Source organism: Macrobrachium rosenbergii, chromosome 57 (assembly GCF_040412425.1).
Source record: "Macrobrachium rosenbergii isolate ZJJX-2024 chromosome 57, ASM4041242v1, whole genome shotgun sequence".
In the NCBI taxonomy this organism is placed as follows: Eukaryota; Metazoa; Arthropoda; class Malacostraca; order Decapoda; family Palaemonidae; genus Macrobrachium; species Macrobrachium rosenbergii.
In genome coordinates, this window is record NC_089797.1 from 2,132,132 (window position 1) to 2,150,000 (window position 17,869).

Below are 17,869 nucleotides of genomic sequence, written 5' to 3' on the forward strand. Positions count from 1 at the left end.
AAACGGACTTTCATCTGTGGAATTTGTTTATGAAAAAGTATAAATTGTTTGTAATGTGCTTTTGTGTATGTGCGTGTGCGTGTTTGTGAAAATATCTACATCAGTAGTATTTTTTCACACATCTCCCTAAAATAAGCTTAAAATCACTCATGTCCCGAAATTTCTGAGATGTGCAGCTCTCGTTTTATCTGATTTCTTGTTGGCTTCATTAATTAAGCAGGTAAATATTCTCAAAACTTATCATTACACCAATTCTTCATTTTTGGCACATAAACCACTGGATATCGTATTATCTAAATACATGACAGATACTAACATGAATATATATATATATATATATATATATATATATATATATATATATATATATATATATATATATATATATATATATATATATACTCGTATATATATGTGTGTGTGTGTGTGTGTGTGTGAAAGTGTGTGTGTATGCATGTCTATTTCCTGTACATCATTTATTGTGATTACTGATGTGTCTTGATGTGCTTTTATATAAGAGAATAACATAATTGTACAAATTTCATCTTGTCACCCTAAGGGAAATCTTGTAATTCGAATTTATTTTTACCTTCCCAAAAACCAAATTTGCATGAATCATAACCTTCAGGCCATTAGTATATGTAGATGCGTGCAATAGTGAATTTTAACCAGTCTTTCAATATGAACACCTCTTGACGATTATACCAAACTTTGAATTCTTCTCCCGTTCCCTTATTTCTTTGCCTATATCTGAATTTATCTTTACACTCCTTAAATACACACTGCAAGTCTGTTCCCTTCTCCAAGACAAAGAAAAAATATTCCTATTCACACGGTACAAAATATACAAAATACACCATTCAAATGAAGACATCTTGAAATTTTTTACCACGCCCCTTCTAAATCTGTACAGGAACAACTTAAAAAAAAAAAAAGTTAACATTCTCAGTAACAGAAGGGGCGATTTTTCATAATTTCCATTTGCAAATTCGTCTGCAAAGGCCATTCACATCCAGAACACCACGAATCATTTTACACGGGTAGAAATTCACCAAACGGCATTTCGTGAAAAGCATTGCAAGGTACGTTCATTAGGTTGCGCAAAGGGCAGTATAAAAACAACAGTGAACGAGGGACGTTATTATGTCCGGCTGATATGTTTGTCCCTTGGGGTGCGTTCATTAGGGTTCGTCATTACGTCTGAGGAATTCAGTCTTCATTCTGAATTAGCCTGTGTAGTCATCTAGCAACATCATTACAAATCCGGCGAGACTTGGAAATACATCAGCCATATCAAGTCACCAAAACACTTTAAGAATTGTATCTGAATTATTATCTTTTGATTGTCCACTTGTCTAACTCGTTAAATGCTTTTCCGAAGAATGTGTTTTTCAACTCACTACATGATTTAATAAAAAAATGAAGGAACAAATTGAAACTCAGACGAGATTCAGAGAGGAGAATATGAAAACGATGATAAAACAACACGAGAGAAAGATGGAACATGACTTTTTAAGTAAATCCTCTCTGTTAAGATAAATGTTTTTCAATACTTTTATCTTTATATGACTGTCTTCCCTGAACCGTGAACTAAATTCTGTTTGAGAAAAGTGCAGAGGCGTCTTTTTCAATTATCCACCTTACCCTTGAACTGAGGAAAGAAAATCAAAACCTTTACAAAATGACTCAGAAAACAACTGATGTTATCAAGGGGTTCTGAAATATACTGGAGGTTTGTCCTTCTGTGAAAAAAATAATACGTATTCACATAATGCATGCGTGTATGCATAGGCATGCACACACACAAAATAGCATTCACACACTTTCCAAGTGTAGTCAGTTTAAAAAAAAAAAGGCCCATAGTACATACAATCAGATAATCAACACCCACAAAGAGGTATACAAATGCATATGACATTCGTATGAGGGCGTGAATTAGCATATCAGCAATACACGACAGAAAATACGTTTTTCCCCAATACTGATTTCACCTGCACTTTCTTCTTTTTTTTTTTAATACTGACGACTGGCTCATTATACCAAGCGAACAAGCTGTCCTCGTTCTCGGAGAAACAAAGAATAACCAGAGAATTTAGGGGTCCTCTACGGATCACAGTACCATGTGGTAGAACACCACCAGCAGGAGAAGTAGGTAGGACCCCACACAGCCTCTGCAGGTTGAGCCTGTCTGCATGGCCTGTGGTAATTCCCCTGCGGAGGATGAGAATTGGGAAAAGAATTGAGTTGTTATATTTTAACAAAGATATTTAAAAAGATTTTTGCATAAATTGTCTAAAGAAGCATTTTTTAATTGAGTTCTTATATTTCAAATAGACATATAACAAGATTTTTTATGATATGTCTAAGGTAGCATTCTTGAATTGAGCTGTTATATTTGAAATAGACATGTAAAAAGATTTTTGCATAAATTGTCTAAAGAAGCATTTTTTAATTGAGTTGTTATATTTTAAATAGACATATAACAAGATTTTTTATGATATGTCTTAGGTAGCATTCTTGAATTGAGTTGTTATATTTTAAATGGACATATAAAAAGATTTTTGCATGATGTGTCTAAAGTAGCATTCTTTAATTGAGTTGTTATATTTTAAACAGACCTATAAAAAGTTTTTTTATGATATGTCTAAGGTAGCATTCTTGAATTGAGCTGTTATATTTGAAATAGACATGTAAAAATTTTTGCATAAATTGTCTAAAGAAGCATTTTTAATTGAGTTCTTATATTTTAAATAGACATATAACAAGATTTTTATGATATGTCTTAGGTAGCATTCTTGAATTGAGTTGTTATATTTTAAATGGACATATAACAAGATTTTTGCATGATGTGTCTAAAGTAGCATTCTTTAATTGAGTTTTTATATTTTAAACAGACCTATAAAAAGTTTTTTTATGATATGTCTAAAGTAGCATTCTTTAATTGAGTTGTTATATTTTAAACAGACATATAAAAGATTTTTATATGTCTAAGGTAGCATTCTTTAACTGAGTTGTTATATTCCAAATAGACATAAAAAGTTTTTTTATATATCTTTATATTCATTTTTTTAACTGACATAGTTATTATCATAATTCCTTCGACTATACGAATTTCGCTGCAATGTTTAAAAATTTAAACTCGAATGTAAGAACTTAAAAGAAAATCTGTTGAGAAAATAAATAAAACAATAAAACACGTAATGTTGAATTCGGTAGCCACACACTTCAGCCATTATCAAGGACCACATCAGAAGAACGAATAAATTTATAAAGTGATAAATAACTAAATAATCCCGCCAGAAAATTAGACGAGCAAACAATATATTAAATAAGAAAATAGAAACTTCTGATAACCTCTCTTAGAAGTTGATGAGGCACACAGATATATGAATAAATTGCATTGTTAGTAAAATAAAAATTGATTCCTTTAATTAATTTATATATATATATATATATATATATATATATATATATATATATATATATATATATATATATATATATATATATATATATATATATATATATATATATATATATCTGCAAAATTTTTTGAAGTTGAGACATGCCACCTATTGGGCTCGTGAAAACTAGTACACAAATTACTGCAGTTTCCAGAATGATTCTTCACTGCTCTATTTAGGGGTCCCATTTGCAGTACAGTATCTGCAAAATCAGCAGTAAGGCAAGGTAAAACTGCAGAATCTACCATTTTTCTCAGTTTTGTGTATTTGCAGATACTGCAGCCTTCCTATTTAGGGCAGCACGGCTCCTAAGCAAAGGCCCCTTACCATTTAGAACCCTCACTCGCACGGAGGCTTCTCTCATGCCCTGCGGGGCACACACGTAGATCCCCGAGTCGTGGGCCGTCACGTCAGGAATGAACAGGATGCTGGTCGTGACGGAGCCCTTGTCCGTGGTGATGGTGACTCCCTGCCTCGATCCGTCGTAGGATACCATCTGGGGAGGAAGATTGGACAGATAGGACCCTTAGTCAATCTCTGATGTGTTGTGAATATGTATTTATGTGTAAGCTTTTTAATTGTTGTGATTTCCTAATATTTACTGGTTTAACAAGGTAAAGTACAAGAGTTGTATTTAATTTATGGAATTCTTTTATTTTTCCATAGTTCTGACAGTTTTATAAGCGATGTATGTATGCATATATATATATATATATATATATATATATATATATATATATATATATATATATATACATATATATATATATATATATATATATATATATATATATATATATATATATATATATATATATATATATACTGTATATATATACACACACACACATATATATATACACACACACATACACATTCTATAAACACACTTCCCCCTATTTTATCAAAATACTAAGAACTTGAGGTAATAGACATTTTTTTTAATAACTTCCAGAAGGGAGCATCTCAATCCCCCTTCATATGCCAATGCCCTAGATAACAAAATTTCATTAAAACATTTTTTTTAATCCAAAACATAAAACAAGTAGTTGGAATTAAACAACCCAGAGCTAGCAACTGCAATATAAACCATAATATTCGTCGACAGGTTATTAAATGAAAGCCAGTTCATATTCTAAAACAAATGGACCAATACATGAACCTCTGCATTCGAACGTAATGTAATAAAAAAGAAAGCAAGGTATTAAATATAAATTGAAACGTATATAGAGCTTTTTTATTCTTGGTAGTAAGTTGAATATATACTGTATATATATATATATATATATATATATATATATATATATATATATATATATATATATATATATATATATATATATATATATATATATATATATATATATACATACATACATGTTTGTATGTATATATTACTAACATGACCTCATTCAAACTGGATGGTATCTAGTGGAGGTATTCATTCAAAAAAAGTTACAAGCTTTCTAGGGCAAACTGTCCTCATTCTCAAGTACGGATACCATCCAGTTTGAATGAGGTCCTGCTGGTACTTGTACTGATGCACAGAACAATTGTGTATGTAATAAAGTTAATATAGGTATGTACATATATATATATACACATATGAATGATATTTAAAAGTACATTATTAGGCTTATGCAAATTGATTTTACTTTGTTTAATATTTCGTGTAATAAAATTTTGAATAATAACAGCTTCTACTATCTGTTTCAGTATCCAGTATAAAAATTAGAGTTGCTTGCTGTTACTGTAAGACATTAGACCCTCCTATACAAGACATATCGCAATTATCACACGGCACACTGTAAATGTATGGCTTAAACATAAAATCAAATGAATTCTTTGTTCCATTCGTCTTAAACTTAACATACTTTGTCTCTGTGATACCAGAAGATATTCTCAGGGGGCTCCGGACTGTCAGGTATGAGACAGGTTATGTTTAGAGGAGATCCGTGGTCCACGTAGAGCTCAGGACCTGGAGGAATGACAGCCTGGGGTTCTGGGGATGAGAGTAATGAAAAACATGAAGTCTGTTTATCAGTAACTCGTGTGATCTTGCAATAGCAGAAGTATTGGAAGTAGAGGTATCTATTTGAAGAGAGGAATCTGTGATTACATCCTGAATTTCTGTAAGTTAAATGATGAAAATCTTGAATTGTGTAAGATGACATTGGTGAGTTTTGACAGCAACTCATGTAATCTTGCAATAGCAGAAGTATTAGAAGTAGAAGTATCTATTTTAAGAGAGGAATTTTTTAGTACACCCTGAATTTCTGGTAGTTGAATAATAAAGAACTTGAAATCTGTAAGACGACATTGGTGAGTTTTGACAGCAACTCATGTAATCTTGTAACAGTTAGCAGCAGAAGTAGAACTATCTAATTTAAGAGTGGCATTAGAGATAACATTCTAATTTTCTCCAAGTCCAAAAATGAAAAACCTGAGATCTGTTGGGTTTTCCTGATTCACGAATTACTATAACATGAATATATGCCATATATTCGACCCCTTTCCAGCCAGAACACACACACACACACGCACTCATGCAGAATTTTTTCCCATACCATAGAAAATAATCTTATCAAATCTGCTGATATATTTTTGCTGGTTCTGTGAAGTGTCCTTTTCCCTAGCGGTCGAAATTATTCATTCTATATTCATATCAGCATCACCATAGAATCTTCCTAATATTAACTTCTTTACAGGTTTCAAGTTAACGCTATATTTTCTTAACTTACCGCTGACCTTTTTTTGACAGATCTCGTAAGAATAAGAAACAAGTAAAAAATAAGCCGAAGTTGCTTCGGGGCAACCGAGTTTTCTGTACGGCTTATAATCAAGGCCACCGAAAATAGATCCAGCTTTTCGGTGGTCTCGGAATAATGATGTATGAGCCGCGGCCCATGAAACTCTCAGCTGGCCGTGATGGCCTGTGTTGTTGCGTTGCCAGAAGCACAATCATGGCTAACTTTAACCTTAAATAAAATAAAAACTACTGAGGCTAGACGGCTGCAATTTGGTATGTTTGATGATTGGAGGTTGGATAATCAGCATAATAATTTGCAGCCCTCTAGCCTCAGTAGTTTCTAAGATCTGAGGACGGACAGGCAAAGCCGGCACAACATTTTCTTTTCAGAAAACTAAATAGGGACAATTTGGAACAAAAACAGTAAATCTACTCAGTTCATTTGCCGGTAATTATTATATTCTGATAAGGTATTTTTTTCCTTTTTAAACAATCTTATAAAACGATATCAAAACAAAGAAAAGGAAAAAAAAATTAAATGAATTCTTCATAAATTTGGATTCAAAAGCAATAATTTTCCCCGAGAGAGGAGCGGTTATAATTCATCAAAGATAATTTCAAGAACACGAAAAGAGATTAAACGGTTCCGAGAGAGATCGCTTTGACTTCGAGCTCCATAAAGTTTGATAGCCATCTTTAATTTCACCCAATCGGAAAATTTTCGATTTGTGAAGCAGAAAGGGAATCGCATTGTCCCTCGTATATTCCAGTTAGCTCAGCTGCAAAATATCTCAGTGATATGTCTGGATTAGTTTGGTTATATTCGCCTTTGAATTCCAAGAATTACCCAGTCAGGTCCTACGTATATGCACACTCACATTATAGCATATATATATATATATATATATATATATATATATATATATATATATATATATATATATATATATATATATATATGTGTGTGTGTGTGTGTGTGTGTGTGTGTGTGCGTGTGTACATGACTGTGAAATATTTTCTGTTAAAACAGAATTCCTCCGAATATAAGGAGCCCATAACAACGCCAAAATGTAGAGACTTAATGCTACATTTCAGAGGCCAAACATTCTGGCGTTTTTAAGGTTCCTTTATATATATATATATATATATATATATATATATATATATATATATATATATATATATATATATATATAATCTTAGGGCGCGTCTACGATTCTTAACTTAAAGGCGGAACGTAAACAAAAGAACTTGGGAAAGTTCTTCTTTAGTTTTCCACATCAAAGGGTCTCTTTTTGGATCTCATTCTTGACGTTTGAATTGTCCTTTTGCCTACTGCCATTTATAAAGTATAAAAGCACTGATGCGGGCTTAACGAACACCGAGCCCCGCAGGGGGTTAGTGCCGTCAGTGCACCTCGTGTGGTGCACTGTAGGGATTATTGAAGGTTCTTTGCAGCGTGCCTTTGATCCCTAGCTGCAACCCCTTTCATTTATTTTACTGTACCTCCTTTTATAGTCTCTTTCTTATACCTTACTTTCCACCCTCTCCTAACAATTGATTCATAGTGCAACTGCTTTGAGGTTTTACTTTTGTTACACCTTTCAAACCTTTTACTGTCAATTTCCGTCTCAGCGCTGAATAGACCTCATAGGTCCCAGTGCTTGGCCTTTGGCCTAAATTCGATATTCAGTTCAATTCAACAAACACTCAAACACTGAGTTTACTAGGTGAGATTAAATCTACATTGAATAAAGTTATCATGAATGAATCAGAATTAAATAAAAACCAGAGTTCAGACTGATATCTTCATGCTTCTTCAAGTACAGAAATCCTGCAGTAAGAAAAGCAATAATGCATGCATAAGAAATACTGAGTTCAGTAGGTGGGATTGAGAAGAACAATAATGCATGCTTAAGAAATACTGAGTTCAATAGGTGGGATTGAGAAAACAATAATGCATGCTTAAGAAATACTGAGTTCAATAGGTGGGATTAAGAAGAACAATAATGCATGCTTAAGAAATACTGAGTTCAATAGGTGGGATTAAGAAGAACAATAATGCATGTTTAAGAAATACTGAGTTCAATAGGTGGGATTAAGAAGAACAATAATGCATGTTTAAGAAAAACTGAGTTCAGTAGGTGGGATTAAGAAGAACAATAATGCATGCTTAAGAAATACCGAGTTCAATAGGTGGGATTAAGAAAAACAATAATGCATGCTTAAGAAATACTGAGTTCAGTAGGTGGGATTAAGAAAAACAATAATGCATGTTTAAGAAATACTGAGTTCAATAGGTGGGATTAAGAAAAACAATAACGCATGCTTAAGAAATACTGAGTTCAATAGGTGGGATGAAATCTAACCTGAAGAATTTCAACAAGAATGAATCAGAATGTATTATATGCCAGTGTCTATATTGGCAGTTTCATTCGATATTTCCTAATGCAGAGTTAAAAAATACTGATTATACTAAGTGGAATTCAATCTACATTAAGTCACGGTAGCAAGCATTGATCAGAATTCAGTAAATGCCAATGTTTAGACTGATAACGTCAAGTGTCATCCAGCACAGAAACCTTCCTGTAAGAAAAATGAACTCACCCACAACACAACCAATGACTATTAAATAACTAATGCATGCTTAACAAATACCAAGTTTAGTAGGTGGGGTTAAATCTACATTTAATGATACGAACACGAATTAACCAGAATTTATTTAATGCTAATGTTTATGCGGAAAGTTTCATGTGGAATAACTGCAAAAATACCTCCAGGAAGAAAAAGGAACTCACCCACGACGTTGAGATTGATGACTCTGGCAATGGGAGGCTTCATGGAAACCTGACACTCGTATTTTCCGGCGTCCCTCAGCTGCGGGAACTTAATTCTGAGCATCCAGACGTCAGACCCCGGTTTGTTCATCGCCTCGAATCTGTCGTCGTTGGTGAAAGTGATGCGGCCCACCGTCAGCACGTGGATGTCGTGGTGTCTCACCCAGGAAACCTTCGTCAGGAGGTGTATGGGAAAAATGTTGTTAGTTGGGTGTTATGGTTGCTGTACAGCGTACTGCTCTAAAATGGAAAACTGCAGTGTCTGCAGAATTTTCGAAATTGAGATGTGCCACCTATTGACTCGTGAAACGCAAAATACACAAGTTACTGCAGTTTCAGAATGATTCTTCAATGCTTTCCACGAGTATTTAGGTGGTTCCATTTGCAGATTCTGCAAAATCAGTAGTAAGGCAAAGGAAAACTACAGTATCTGCAAAATTTTCGAAACTGAGATATGCCAGCTGTTGGACTCGTGAAACACTAATATACAAGTTACTGCAGTTTCAGAATGATTCTTCAGTGCTTTTGCACGAGTATTTAGGGGGTCCCATTTGCAGATTCTGCAAAATCAGTAGTAAGGCAAGGGAAAACTGCAGTGTCTACCATTTTTCTCAGTTTTGTATTTTTGCAGATACTGCAGCATTCCATTTTAGGACAGCATGCATATTCAGTAACGTACAACTGCTGCTGTCATGTAGTTACCAATAACTCACATAAGGTGCTATCATGTACATTTACCAATTATTTTATGGTTGCGACAAACTGATTGGAAGCCATTTATATGAAGCAAGTTGTCTGGAGATGATTAGTTTCTTTTGGCAATGATCAGATTTTTCAAATAAAGAGTTTATTCGGCGAGCGTTTATTGTTCCAAAGCAGAAATAAGAACGAAGAAAATATATTCACTTTATAACATGAGTTGCTATAGTTATGCAAATGCCTTCATTTGTTACGAAAGACAAATTTTTTTCTAACCAGCAATGCACAGAAATAAATAAATTGATTAACAAACTAAAATGAAGAATGGGGTTTTATGAACATTATGACCTGTATTAAATATTATATACATAAGCAAAAAGTTAGTGCTTCAGTATTTTAGCATATCAGCCCTTTATCTAAATACTTGCAACCCTAATAGCGAAAAATAGCGCAAAAAAAATAGTACTTCTATATTTTAGCATATAAGCACTTTATCTAAATACTTTCAACCCTAATCAATAGCGCGAAAAAATTAGTACTTCTATATTTTAGCATACCAGCACTTTCATTAAATACTTGCAACCTTAACCAACAGAGCAAAAAAATGTATATATTAGTACTTCTGTATTTTAGCATATAAGAACTTTATCTAAATACTTGCAAAGGAAAGCAATAGAGCAAAAAAAAAAAAATAGTACTTCTACATTTTAGCATATTAGCACTTTATCTGAAAACTTTCAACCCTAACCAATAACACAAGAAAAATAGTATTATATATTTTAGCATATCAGCACTTTATCTAAATACTTGCAACCTAAACCAATAGAGCAAAAAAAAAAAAAAAAAATCCAAAATCGAAACCTCCTCACCGTTTTGGTCCCGAGATTGAGAACATGACAGTGAAGGTAGACGGTCTTGCCCCGGATGACAGTGACGTTGGTCGCCGTCGTGTTGGCGAAGGAGGGAAGAATATTATTGTTGAACCTCGCCGGGGGCGTGAACATAGCCGCCCCCCCTCGCACGAAATGACCGATGGTGGTGGTCGAAGTAGTTGGCCCGGCTATGACTGGAGAGCTCGCATTCACGGGCAGGAAACTGCCCGACCGCGCCCCGCTGAGTCTCGTCCACAGAGGGTCCTCCTCGAGGTACTGAATTTCCTGCTGGCTGAAAAGCGCCCTGTTGTATTTCTTGTTGTTGTCGCCCTTGTTCAGGGTGGTGGTGGTCAGCGGGGACATGAAGGAACCGTGCCATGCTCCTGTGGGGATGCAGAGTTGAAGGTTCTCTTAGGTCAAGGTTCGGGACAATTTGCATAAGAAACATAACCAATGAGAGATTCTTGATGATGAGAAATTTCAAGGGTCATTGTCGGATTCTGGGATCTAAAGACTTTGAATTTCATAATAATAATAATAATAATAATAATAATAATAATAATAATAATAATAATAATAATAATAATAATAATAATAATTTGCTAAAGACTAACCAATAAGAGATTCTTGATAATGAGAAATTTCAAGTGTCATTGTCGTATTGTGGGGTCAAAAGACTTTGGCTTTCAAAATAATAATAATAATAATAATAATAATAATAATAATAATAATAATAATAATAATAATAATAATAGCTATCATTGTTTTTTAGCTAAATGTTCAAGATAATTGGCACAAGAGACTGAACCATCACAAGTGAATCCTGTAATGAGAAATTTTAAGGTTTACTTTATTTACTGAGGGTTAAAAGACTTTGACCTGAACATTAATAATAATAATAATAATAATAATAATAATAATAATAATAATAATAATAATAATAATAATAATAATAATAATAGCTATCATTTCTACTCCATCAGTTAAAGAAGATTTCAAATGTCACATTCCAATGTTCAGTGTATTTACTGAGGGCTATAGACTTTGACCCGAATAATAATAATAATAATAATAATAATAATAATAATAATAATAATAATAATAATAATAATAATAATAATAGCTATCATTTCCATCCCATCAGTTAAAACAGATTTCACATGTCCCACTTTACAGCTTTTATAAAGTGGGTTTTTTCCTTGACTCCCAAGTTATAGAATTTGAGAAAGCTTGGGAAAGCGAGTGTGGAATTCAAGATTGTCAGGAATATGCAAATTAGGATGATCTATAAAGTACTGGGTATTTGGGGTTAGAGAGGTTTTGAAAAAGGAATAACTCTATTATCCAGAGATGCTTACACTATCGTTGTGATGGGTATGCTCTGTGTAGGGGGGTGGGGGTCAACCCCTGTTACAGAGGACGTCTGAATATTGAGTACACACACACACACACACACACTCACACACATAGACACACACACCTGAAATTATATAATTTGGAAGGATCAGAAAAAACCTTCTCTCTCTCTCTCTCTCTCTCTCTCTCTCCTTCTTCCTTTCCCTCTCCCCCTCCCTTTCTCTCTCTCTCTCTCTCTGTCTTCTCCTCACATCTCTCTCTCTCTCTCTCTCTATGAAAAGCACCCTGGTAATATTTCAGTTTCCTTCAGATATTTTTTGCTATTTTTCCTTTCATTTATCTTACCAGTTTTAAGTTTACTCTCTCTCTCTCTCTCTCGTATGAACGACAACCTTATAATGTTGTCATTTCCTTCGGAGTTATTTGACCATTCCTTTGCTTATTTGCCTTACCAGTATTTATTCTCGGTGCTGAATATTGGCGAACTACACATCTAGCAAATATATTTTCCGAAGAAGGAGTAATATTATATACTCACTTCTCTTCTGGGAGGTGAGTGGGAAAATTTGTATCAACTTAGGAGATTGTAATTCCCTGGAACACTGGTTTCTCATGTACAGTTTCAGTCCGTACTTTAAGTACTTATCCTTCAGGTTTTTAAGCTAGGCGTTGAGGTGAGCCATTTTTGCCTCTTTGGTAAGACACACGCCTTGGAAAAAGGTACGGTAATGTACAATTCACTGCTAAATAAATACTCCTGTCTTAACGGTGATGGCTCCTCATTACCGGGAAGGAGAGAAGACTGGGGAGATTAGGGCGGCTGATTCTTTCCAGGGAAAGTTTTCCCTTATGGGTTCCAGGAAGCAATTCCCACTCTAATCGGTACCTTACCCAGCGGGGTAACCATTCTGGTCCGGTATGTATGTTTGCGTTATCTATTTGTAGATTTACACAAAAACCTCCGGGTTGATTTTTACCAAACTTTCATCAGAGGTCGTCCATGTGGCTGGCAATGTATGATGAGAGTTTGGATGAGATAAGACCGCCACTTTTCGAGAGAAGGGGCCTTTCTGGGGTAGGGGGGATGCTTAGCCTTGGCGGATGTTTGAGATATTCGATGGCTCAGATATACCGTAGATTGTCTCACTGAACCACTTGTATAGCAAAAATAAATTGGGGTAAATAGAAAGATCACACAAGAGGATTTATAGTTCTTTAGTTTTCTGTAAAAGAAAACTATTTTGACCGCTTTGTCTGTCCGTCCGCACTTTTTCTGTCCGCCCTCAGATCTTAAAAACTACTAAGGCTAGAGGGCTGCAAATTGGTATGTTGATCTTCCACCCTCCAATCATCAAACATACCAAATTGCAGCCATCTAGCCTCAGTAGTTTTTCTTTTATTTAAGGTTAAGGTTTCGTGCGTCTGGCAGCGTTTTCCGTAGGCATGCCAGTTTCCCCTCAATCCATCGCGTCTGGGGAGTGACTGAGCATTGCGAGGTCGTAGCTGATAGTTTTATACAGCATTTTACGCTGTACAGAAAGCTCGACTGGGCCGAAGAAACTTCGGAGCATTTTTTACTTGTTTCATTTCAGAAGAATTCAACGTTCACTGATGTTTAAATACTTATCAGTGAAAATTGAATGTCCATTGTAGTTCTATCAGTTAACAAATTGGTAAAAAGTGTCTTTTCCTGTCCATAGTTTTTGTTTCACTAAGGGAATAAGTTACTGATTCTGCATATTGCTCCGAGTATATCTATAAACATAGCGTACACAAAGTTACTACCGCAATAACATAAGGCTTGTCGCATATATAAATATAAATATTCTCTCTCTCTCTCTCTTTCTCTCACAGCAACCCACAACTAAAGTTCGTGTACCCGATAATTTTTCTGTGAGAGTACATTTGTTCAATGTTCATATCTCTCTCTCTCTCTCTCTCACAGCAACCCATAACAAAAGTTCGTGTACCCGATCATTTTTCTGTGAGAGTACATTTGTTCAATGTTCATCTCTCTCTCTCTCTCTCTCTCTCTCTCTCTCTCTCTCTCTCTCTCTCTCTCTCTCTCTCTCTCGCTCTCAGCTTCTATTGCACTGACGTTGCTGCAATATCCTGATAGCAATCAGAGCCCCAGATGTTTCATTAAAGGGCCCGGTAGCAAGTTAACAGGAATATCGAAAGCAACATTCTATATTACTATCGGAGCAATGTATTATTGGGTCATATACTGGTGCCGGATGGCTATTTCCCTACTCGTTCCTCTGGGCTTATTACTATGGCAGGTACGTTTGTGAGTGTGTCTGTTTTCCGTGTAGGTGTTTCTGTGCTGTTCTGTGGAGTTTTTTCTGTTTTAATAGTTTTATCTGTATGAAGATTACAGTTGTTTTTAGTTTTCCTTAAAAGCAAACTGTTGAGATGGCTTTGTCTGTCCGTCCGCACTTTTTCTGTCCGCCCTCAGATCTCAAATACTACTGAAGCTAGGGGGCTGCAAATTGGTACGTGGATCATCCACCCTCCATTCATCAAACATACCAAATTCCAGTCTTCTAGCCTCAGTATTTTTTATTTTATTTAAAGTTAAAGTTAGCCATAATCGTGCGTCTGGCAACGATATAGGCCAGGCTACCACCGGGCCGTAGTTAAAGTTTCATGGGACGCGGCTCATGCAGCATTATACCGAGACCACCGAAAGATAGATCTATTTTCGGTGGCCTTGATTATACGCTGTAGCGGCTGTACAGAAAACTCGATTGCGCCGAAGAAACTTCGGCGCATTTTTTTACATGTTTGTGTAAATTTACAAACAGGTAACGTAAACAAACATACCGGACCAGAATCATTACCCCGCAGGCTAGGGTACTAATCAGAGGAGGAATTGCTTCCTGGAACCCACTACAGAAAAGTTTCTCTTGAAAGAGTTAGAAGTCCTAATATCCTCAGTCTCTTCTCGTTCAACTTAATGAGGAAAAATCACTGCAGTATTTGTTTAGCCGTGAATTGTGAATCCCTTGAGCTCAACAATGCTGCTTACGTTTACTGTACCTTTGTAAAGATATATATATATATATATATATATATATATATATATATATATATATATATATATATATATATATATATATATATATATATATATATATATATATATATATATATATATATATATATATATATATATATATAAATTTCTGACTCACTTCAGGATCGAAGCCAGGTCTTTCAATTGAAAGGCGAGATAGCTGCCAACCGGGCCACACAGGTCATAAAAGAATTGGAACCTGAGTACCACTGAGTACCGCTTCTTTTATGATTTGTGTGGCCTGGTTAGTAGCGGTCTCATCTTTCAATTGAAAGACCTGGGTTCTGATCCTGAGCGATTCAGAAGTTGATTCCTGTTCCACACGTGATTGTCTGTTGATTTATATATATATATATATATATATATATATATATATATATATATATATATATATATATATATATATATATATATATGTATATATATATATATATATATATATATATATATATATATATATATATATATATATACATATGTGTGTGTGTGTGTGTGTGTGTGTATAAGGTTTCTATCAACACCTATCTTGAAAAATCTGAAGAATAGGAAATTATAACACAAACTGAATCGTACAAAGGCAATGTTCAGGGAATAACAGTCTCCTATGGTGATACAATTCCCCCCCACTCTCCCCTCAACCCGGACCCCACAAACCACACCCAGAAAAAGTATTATATAATATTACACTTTCCTTGAAACAAGTAAAAAATGCTTCGAAGTTTCTTCGGCGCAATCGAGTGTTCTGTACGTCGTATATTCAAGGCCACCGAAAATAGATCTACCTTTCGGTGGTCTAGGTATAATGCTGTATGAGCCGCGGCCCATGAAACTCTCAGCAAGCGTGGTGGCCTGTGTTGTTGCGTTGCCTGAAGCACGGTCATGGCTAACTTTAACCTTAAATGAAATAAACTATTGAGGCTAGAGGGCTGCAATTTGGTATGTTTGATGATTGGAGGGTGGGTGATCAACATAACAATTTGACAGACAAAGCCGGCACAATAATTTTCTTTTCGGAAAACTAAAAAATGGTAAGACAAATGAAAGGAAAAACAGTAAAAAATATCTGAAGGAAAATAAAATATTACCAGGTTGCTTTTCACACAGAGAGAGAGAGAGAGAGAGAGAGAGAGAGAGAGAGAGAGAGAGAGAGAGAGAGAGAGAGAGAGATTTGAGGGGAAGATAGAGAGAGAGAGAAAGGAGAGAGAGAGGAGGAGAGGAAAAGGAGAGAGGAGAGAGAGAGAGAGAGAGAGAGAGAGAGAGAGAGAGAGAGAGAGAGAGAGAGAGAGAGAGAGAGAGAGAGAGAGAGAGAGAGAGAGAGAGAGAGAGAGAGAGAGAGAGAGAGAGAGAGAGAGATGCTTATTCTCCTCCCGTCAACAATATTTTAGATTAATTTACTCGCAAATCCAGTAGCCGTGATGAATGTAATTTGTAACCCTTTTATATAACAGTACTCTACGAAGATGTCCAATCCGTGTTAATGAAACAGATCTCAGAATTTTCCAGGGTATGGATAAAACATCCACCCTCGCACTGTTTTCTAGATTACTTTCCTGTTCTCGTTAATTAAAGAGGAAAAGAATGAAATAAAATAAAATGAAATGAAACAGTGACTACAGAATAGTGGAGACTGCAACAGCTTTCATTTTATGAGAGAAACCTTCAAGAGGTGCATCGTGTGCAATAATTATGAGTGTAACTTTTTATTAACTGCAGCCTACGGGCTTTTAGTGATACTGAATGACAGTCAACGCCTGTTTTCAAGTTGAAATTATCTATTAATGAGGAAAAATTAACTTGAAACTACTGAGGCCACTCTTGGTCCCAATACGAAAATTTTGGATCAACACATGAATCTAAAACATGACGGAGTAAACAGGCATATACACAAATGTTTGATAAATAAAGACAAAAAGTGATAAAGTGAATGAGCAGAGATTTATAGGGTTTTATCGTTTTTGTGATTTAAAAACGCATTATCTGTGAAATTCATCCATTAGCTGGTGAAATAAGTCGTATATACCATTCAGCTAGATAAGTAGTCTATGACCTCCGGGTTAGTATCAGTACGTAGGATCCATTTAAGTGACCTTTTCATATAAGTGACAATAATTCCTTCATTTCCATTTCATTCTGAGGTTAACCAAGAGAGTACCAAATGGTGAAATTGTTTTCAGTTTTATGTCAGTGCTCAAAGTAATATGTCAATTTCCATGGGTTTTTCATGACACGTCGCGAAAAACTGATTAACGAGAATAAGAAAATAATTTATAGAACCACACAAGGACGGAGACTACATCCCTTTGCTGAAAAAGTCTGAGAGTTCTTTCATTAACACAGACTGAACTTTGCAGAGTATGTTAAAAAAAACTTTACAAATGACATTCATTACCGTTACTGAATCTAAAAGAAAACTCATTTAAAAGTCTCGCTTAGAGAATAAGCTTATTCTTTTTCTGACTGATATTTCTCTCTCTCTCTCTCTCTCTCTCTCTCTCTCATTCAAGTATTCATTTGTATTTTTAGTTACTTAGCAAATATTTGATTTATGTTCTTCCCTTCTTTTTTTATATATTCCTCATTCCGTTTCTCCTGAAGTTATACTATAATCTTGAATTTCATCACGGTAACAGCATAGAGAAATGGACGCGTTCTTTTCCTGAATTTTCTTAGGAGTTAACTTCCATCGTCCCAATGCTTAAATATAGTGTGAATTATGTAGACAGTAAACCACAAGTATACTTTTCTTTCTAATCTAATATTGCTTGGTCATTCTGATAGGCAAATATATTACCTTGAAACATATCGATAGCAGA

At 34.8% G+C, this 17,869-nt stretch overlaps 1 protein-coding gene across 2 annotated transcripts in view; it reads right to left on the minus strand.

Moving 5' to 3' along the window:
* Positions 1-410: 410 nt before the first annotated feature.
* The window catches only part of LOC136837095 (opioid-binding protein/cell adhesion molecule homolog), a 230,670-nt gene continuing 213,211 nt past the window's right edge, over positions 411-17,869 (minus strand). For both annotated transcript variants that reach the window (XM_067101704.1, XM_067101705.1), the window contains 5 exons: positions 10,619-11,004; positions 9,012-9,222; positions 5,339-5,466; positions 3,792-3,960; positions 411-2,211 (listed from right to left, as the gene is read on the minus strand). In XM_067101704.1, coding sequence (XP_066957805.1) covers positions 2,111-2,211; positions 3,792-3,960; positions 5,339-5,466; positions 9,012-9,222; positions 10,619-11,004 — 995 coding nt within the window. In that variant the 3' untranslated portion in view covers positions 411-2,110. The remainder of the gene's footprint in view (positions 2,212-3,791; positions 3,961-5,338; positions 5,467-9,011; positions 9,223-10,618; positions 11,005-17,869) is intronic.